Source organism: Exophiala aquamarina (genome assembly GCF_000709125.1).
Source record: "Exophiala aquamarina CBS 119918 chromosome Unknown aczIA-supercont1.2, whole genome shotgun sequence".
Lineage (NCBI taxonomy): Eukaryota > Fungi > Ascomycota > Eurotiomycetes > Chaetothyriales > Herpotrichiellaceae > Exophiala > Exophiala aquamarina.
Genome location: NW_013550586.1, coordinates 2,463,978 through 2,471,269, shown reverse-complemented (window position 1 = coordinate 2,471,269; position 7,292 = coordinate 2,463,978). Strand labels below are relative to the sequence as shown.

Here is a 7,292-nt window from a genome sequence, read left to right as displayed (position 1 = left end):
GCTCCCAGCAGGTGATAGCGAACGAAATGCCGTGAATGTTCGCCCACTGAGGAAGAAGTCTCACCGCCGTTCGTTACAGCTGTGCGGTGGATGTCGTCTTCGAAAACGTAAATATGATAGCATGTAGCTACATACTCCTTATTTGATAAATTCCCTTAGTATACTGTAAGAAGACCTTATAGTTGGGTAAGATTGATAATAGTAGTTAATAAATACCCTCAATATACTCAAAGTGAGCCCTTCCCTCCTCCCTCTCGTCCCTCTGTCTCCCTATGCGGCAGGTCCGTTGTAATAGGACAGCGCAAGAATAGGTGAAAGAGCCACTCTCAATGAGTAACAAGTATTATGACTGTGTTATCTTCTATGTTGTCTAGCTAAAAAGGATGAGAGAGAGGGTGGTGAGGATTAAGTGAGGTGTGGTAATGAGTGGGCCGTAGGTGGCAGGTGCAGAGCGCCTTGGCGTCGTCATGTGATATCCGTATTGTCGAGTTCCCTGGACAGCCTGGGCCTTCTCGTCCCTCCTGAATTCTGAAGAGGATCTGAACACCTCTCTGACCTCGCGACTTCCAATTGACCATTCTACAGGATATAGGCATGGCGGCTTGCTCTTCTTGAGTCGCATACAGCGTAGGTAAGCGGAGGTCGCTTGGGAACCGAGATGGGACGATGATTCGGTGGCTGTGAAGATCAGCGGAAGTAAAGCAGGGTCTCGGAAGACCTTCTAGGTTCCAAGAGCACAAGAAAGATAAACAACACCTTTTGGAGGTCCACAGTATTGTTGAGCTGTATTTAAAGTGGGATGGCATCAGGGGAGCACTCCTGTGGATATAGGGTCACAGGTCGGATGACTTTGAAGGTCGTGGCAGGGTATTGCTGTCTCCGAGGAAGGAAAGCGTTTCAACGGCGGTACCTACTATTACTCTCTGATTTGAGAGCTCAATTTGCTAGGTAGAGTCTCATTGACGCGGATGGAGCGTGATGCGAGGCTGCTGACCGAGGAGGAACACTGATTTCATCAATCGGAATAGGAACTAAAAACAGCCTAAGACTGACTGAGTTATAGTGCTCCTTACTGTCAAAGTGATGTCGAATAGGTCCGACTCAAGAACTTGCCAGCTACCGGGTTTCAGAACCGCCAATTATCTTCGTAGCCTCAAAGCATTCACGAAGGCCAAATTTCAGACCCTTAGGTCATTTACGGGCGAACTCACCAGCGACTCATACATATATATTAGTAAGTCATAAGGCAACACAAGACCCATCCCCACTTGCTCCCCATTAACGGTCAACAGCGCAGCTCTCGTAGCCACTTCGAAAACGTCATGGACGCCTCCCCTCTTCAATCCACTTATGTACATTCTCTAGGCCATCTGAATTGCCAAGGCCAAACCCGATGATCATCACATGAGATTATGAGTACGCGACAGAGCGTACTCTTTCGTAGTTTTCTTGTCCAGTCGCCCCGCATATGACAGTGGTGAAGAGCTGTCTCCCAAATTATAATCGGAGCTCTGTTGCTACAATTGAAAGGGCATTTGAGGATAAAAAAGGTTTTGTCAGCCTGAGCGGAAGATTGCATGCGATCTTCTTCCGGGACAGGGATGTGGTTGGGTTCGACTAGACGACAATCCCTATTATGCAGCAACAGAAAAGAAAGTGCTTGGCTTCGTCAGTAATTATATTTCCCAACGTGTCGATCACTCGTCTCGTCAAAACAGCGTCCGAAAATCCCGCGACTGCTTTCCGCAGGTTGGCGTCATTTATGCGACGCTTCGGTGCAATTTACGCTCGCCAGCGGCTTTTGCCAAATAACGGTGCCCTTCTACTGCAGGTATGCGTGCCGAGAACTTTCTCCAGCTTCGCTTGTGTCGATCAATCGCCATCTCCAGCGAAACGCCTGTAGGGGCCAAGCGAGCGATGATCTCATCCATGGTTGTCGAGGTTGCAGGGCCACGTAAATTTCGGGTTTCACGGAATTGAAAAGGGCTGGAGAACTAGCCACGTGCCTCGGTTTGGGGAATGATCATTGATGGGATTGGCTTGTTCGTTAACTCTGGCGGTGGTGCCTTCATGGCCACTCGTGCCCTTCTATTCCCTGACGGTGCCCCGCTGGTGGTCCCGTCTATCCGGCCGCCCCCTGGTAGTGGGTCCAATACTGAATCGGGAAGGGCAGAATAGTGTTCCGAACCGTGGGGAAGACGCTCCAAACGTAGAATTAAAAACAGGAGTGCGGTAATCTTTGACGAAATGCTGAGGGGCCTCGACATTATTAGCGCGGATTCGACAACTTGCAGAACACTACTCATGTTTTAGAGCAGGAACCTCTACTTGATCTTCCATCGCTGCCGCATGTGTGACGACTGCTGGGCATTATGTCAGAACCATTCGTTGCCGATCTTGGCTTTGTCGGCATTCAACCTGTTAACGTTACCAAACTTAGCTCAAGCGCCCAAACTACTTGAACACCTTGAACTTGATAACTTCTTGTAACCTAGCATTTTTTCACTCATAGACCAGAATCGGCCTCTGTTCAATATGTTGTTCAGCAAACTTCTCGTCACTAGTATGGCCTCCGTTGCCATGGGTCAAGGCCTGACACAGATGCTCGCCGATCATCCTTCGTTGTCTAACCTGACGACGTACCTAAACTTATATCCTGATATTCTCAGTAACCTGAGGTCTTTATCTAACATTACCTTGCTGGCTCCCAGTAACATGGCTTTCCAGACCGCGCTCAACTCGTCCGCGGGCGCAATGTTCTCAGCTGGCGATGCAGACATGATCACTGCTATTTTCTCGTATCACGTTCTAAATGGCTCATACTCCAATTTCAACACCACGCCAGAGTTTTTTAACACACATTTGATGCCTGGAATGTACGCCAATGTGACAGGCGGACAAGTTGTAGAGGCCATCTCTAGCTCCAACATGTCTAATGCGACTGTGACTTTCTATTCAGGTCTTCTGCAGAACGCGTCAGTTACCGCCAATGGAACCTTCAATTTTACGGGCGGCGTCGTCCATATAGTGGACGACTTCCTGCAAATTCCATCGAATCTTACAAATACTGCCGTCCAGTTCAATTTGCGCTCTGCAGTTGGCGCACTCACAGCTGCAAACCTGGCCGAGGAAACAGATACCATGATGGATATGACTTTTTTCGTGCCAAACAACGCGGCCTTCCAAGCAGTTGGCACCACTCTTGCGACATCCTCCCCGCAGGATCTCTCACGCATCTTACGGTACCACCTAGTGAATGGAACTATCAGCTATAGCAGGGATTTGAAGAATGGAAGTACACTCGTCACAGCCGACGGCCTCCCAGTCACCATTACCAGGGAGGAGGGGGACCTGTACGTCAACAGCGCTCGAGTCGTTACTCCGGACGTGCTGGTTGCCAACGGGGTGATGCATATTATCGATGGTGTTCTTAACCCTGCCAATCAAACTGTATCAGCTCAACCCACAGCATCTACAGGGGAGCCCGCATTTAGTGACGCCAGCTCCGCCTCTAGCGCACCATTCACAAGCGGTGTGCCATCGGCGACAACCTCCGTCGATACCGCACGTCCTACAGGCTCCGCTTCAATCTCCGAAAGTGGAAGTGGCATGGGCAGCTCGAGTTCGAGCTCGGCTGGAGCGATGCCTCTAAAAACTGGTGCTATCGGAGCGGTTGCCCTGTTCGGTGGTGCCGCTGGACTCATGAATCTGTGAGATCCGAGGATTTGACACATACAACATGCAATTTTTGCCGGTCAATACAAGAAAAGTCAATTTCCTCTTTTTCCAACCCGGTTTCCATGAGACTGGGGAGTTTTCACATGAATGTTTATTATTACTGTTGTTGAGATTTGATGCTATAGTCCTAATAATAGCCAGCCGCGATACTAGATTGCCGGTATTCCGGGCTTCATAGTCCACTCTTGGAACGCTTCCATGCAATAAATCAAGGACTGATGTCTAAGTAGATTATCTTTTTCCGCTGCTTACGAAAGTGACATCACCGGGTTCGATGCTTGGGGTTGATTATCTATGTTGGAAATGACGGCCAAACATCTCCTTTCCAAGGAGAACCTGTCAATTCATTACTTAGCCAGGGGAATAGCTGCGCAGTTGGCACGTTAAGGGTGTCATCCGTAGCAATTTGTATTTGAGGCGGCAATGAGACATCGAGGTAAGGATTCCCGAAAGATTGGCCATGGTCGTTTGCCATGGGGTCATCTGGATTGAAGAAAATCTCATCAAAAGTAGTGTTCGTCGATGGCTCCTGGCCATGGAGATGCAATTGGGATCCAGTGATTCTCCAAAGTCCGGATAAATGACTTCGTGAGCTGGGTGGTATCTCAGATCCTGGTGCGACGGAGGGTAAATTGTCGTGTCTCGGATTCAATATTTCCATGTCAGGCAGGTCAGGGCGGTTGCAGTTACGCAATGTCTGCGCTTCAATTCCAGCGACGTCAAGGTCAACGGTGTGCGACAGCTGGCTGACCAGTTGCTAGGTGAACTAGATGTCAGCCAAACTGCTATTTAGATGTCTTGTCTGTGTTGGAGAAATACCTTTAACACCTCAAGGCACTGTGTGGAACCCATGCCTGGACAAGAGGCAGCTGCCAAAAGGCGAATGCCAGTTTCAGCCTTTCGCCAAGCCTCAACCGGACGTCGTGTCCCCTCTTGCGTCGCAATAAGGAAGACGAGGCAAATGATGGATAGAAACAATGTGTAAAGAGAGATCCAGGATGCTGAGCTTGAAAGACCTCGAGCGTTCATACTTTCGAACTCGGCCAACGCGTGTGAGGCGATTTTGACACAAATGAGCGCCCTGCTGGTCTGCTGCTGCCCTACTAAACTGCCGTCCGCCAGAGAATGAAGAAATGGTCGCAAGAGCACGATTTGGCTAAAGTAGAACGACATCTCCAGATCATATTTGAGCCTAGTAGTTCCTTAGCTTCAGATAAGGAGAGCGGAATAGTTTGTGCAGACCTGGCAAATCCAACAGATTCATCATCCCCTTTCCGTAATATTTGTGACGCCTCAGAGTGCCAAGTCTTAAATCCTTGTTCAATTTGAGTCAGCTCGACCAGGCGGATGGATGTATGTGCGCGTGGATCGTCGTTGGAATCACTAGGGTCCGGCATTGGATAGAGAACTTTGATTGCCCGAGCGATAAGTCTCATGAGTTCTAGATGTTTTGCAGATATAGCTAAATGTGCCGCGGCTGGGTCAGGAAGGCTGGCCTCAGCTTCAGTTATAGCTTCTGCCAATGTTAAGTCCAGGGCAGGGTCGACTTGTCGAAGATCTATAAACGGAGGCAATCCAAGGACGGCGCTCAGGTACATATCCAACTTGATGACGGTCCAAAAGACGGTCCGTCTCGTGGCTCGATCTTCACGCGAAACCGTCGAGTGGTGTGTTGATCGGTGATGCAAGCCTAGTCTGAGAGCCGAAGAACACGCCTGTGCAATTATAGCATGAGCCGAAGCGAGGCGACTGACGGATATTTGAAAGACTGTAAAGCTTAACAAGAGCTGGAGTGAAGGGAAATCCCCACAATCTGAGAAGTCTGTCAATTTATATGCCGAAACGTAATGCCTTCGCCTAGAGGAAGCATGTTAGTGAAACGGGAAATTATGTGGGTGTTGAGAATTACGCTGCCTTTAGGGCGCCATCGCACCCAAACCTTCGATGCTCACTCGTGCTGAACAAATATCCAAGCCCCAGGACGATATGAAGAAGTGCCATAGTAGTTTGGCTCGGTTTCTCGTCAACGACTGAGCTTCCGTTGTAGACCTGATTTATGGCTGCCATTAATATTGGCTCGTCGCAGATGGGGAACAAGGGATATGCGGCCGTAAGTACCACTGTCAGGAGCTTCAACGCAGTGTCTCTTGTCGGCAACATAGCTTCTGATGGCAGGTCTCCATCGTCCCAGTCGTGTTGCCCTGATGGAGGATCGAAGAGTTGAAGAATGGCGGATTGTGATCGTTCGGAGCCAGAGTTGGGTCCATGGCCAGATTTTGTCAAAACCTCCTCGGTCCTCTGCAAGAACGCCAGACCTGAGGGGGCGCCGTAGAATCTTGCATGTTGTAAGTCGTTAGACGTGTCACGGCCGAAACTACTCATCATGCTGACTAAGGCGGATTCATCATTGGTGCAGTCCGAAGCTTTATCTAGAGACGAATTTTGATTCAAGATGTCAAGGACTCTCTGTAATTCATCGACCCGCATAGAACGGTTTTCACCTATAGCTCCATGTATCCTTTGTCGCACAAGGCTAATTTTATGCTGCAAATATCTCGCTCGCTCAGTAGGATCGGCTCTTCGGCGGGAATTGGTAGAATACGTGCATTCTTTGAGTCGATATTAGCATTCATCCCAAGAGTCTTCTAAAAGTGGCAAAGACATATGATTTCAGGCCATACCTCGGTCTGATTCTTCACATGCATGACATGGATGTAGTCCAGTGCATTTGATCTTTCGGACTCGACACTGATCACACGCTCTCGTCGTGCGCTTACGGTCCGTCCTTTTCGAAGTTGACGGAGCATCAGGCGTCGAGGATTGCACTGTCCCACGTGGACTGCAGGCCAATTCCATTGTTTTGCATCCAAGACATCAATCATGCAAGTTTTGAGACCGACATATATTGTAGTCGGGGTGTGCGACGAAGTATCAAGCAAATGACATCACGGGAGTGCGCTAAGAAAACCCTGACCAGACTTCCCGAGACTGCAGTAGATGTTGGACAAAACGCTCAGAAACGATCATAGACCCAGCTTGTTCTCCTGTTATACTCTGAAGTTCAATCGTCTGTTTTACAAAGTGTTGCAACGTTTTCTAGACCTTTGGCGGCGCCGACGTGGTCTACGCCACCGGTTCATGGCTCTAGGCATAAAGGCATATAAAAATCCACTTAGACAGCGATTAATCGCCACCGCAAGGGCGAGTCGCCATGAATCAACCATTCCCACAACCAAGTGGATAAGGACACAACAGTAGGAGTCGACCCGACAACAATTTTATGGCTCAATTGTTTCCTCCACCATGTATTCTCATTCCGAAAGCGTACTTGCGATTGCTGGGAGCTCGTGCTGTGCTGCCAAAGGGTACTTACTAATGATTTCACTTCCGTCGCCGTTTATTAGATGTTGGCCAGGGAAGCCATGATCCACAGTAGGGTCTGGCGATGAGATGGACCGGCTAAAGAACAGCGGAAAGACTGCTGAGTACATAGATCGTCATGAACAGGATCGGCTCTTTGATGGGCGACGATCTTTGCCAAAATGTGATCAATC

The 7,292-nt window shown here is 49.1% G+C and overlaps 2 protein-coding genes across 2 annotated transcripts; one reads left to right on the top strand and one right to left on the bottom strand.

Annotated features, from left to right (window-relative positions):
• Window positions 1–2,535: 2,535 nt before the first annotated feature.
• On the top strand, window positions 2,536–3,714 carry A1O9_02710 (uncharacterized protein; the record flags this gene model as incomplete). The annotated part of the gene is made up of 1 exon (XM_013408281.1): window positions 2,536–3,714. One exon carries the CDS (start codon window positions 2,536–2,538, stop codon window positions 3,712–3,714), a length of 1,179 nt encoding a protein of 392 aa, XP_013263735.1.
• Window positions 3,715–4,841: 1,127 nt separating this feature from the next.
• A1O9_02709 (uncharacterized protein) lies at window positions 4,842–6,123 on the bottom strand (the record flags this gene model as incomplete). The annotated part of the gene is made up of 2 exons (XM_013408280.1): window positions 4,842–5,595; window positions 5,648–6,123. 2 exons carry the CDS (start codon window positions 6,121–6,123, stop codon window positions 4,842–4,844), a joined length of 1,230 nt encoding a protein of 409 aa, XP_013263734.1.
• Window positions 6,124–7,292: the final 1,169 nt, after the last annotated feature.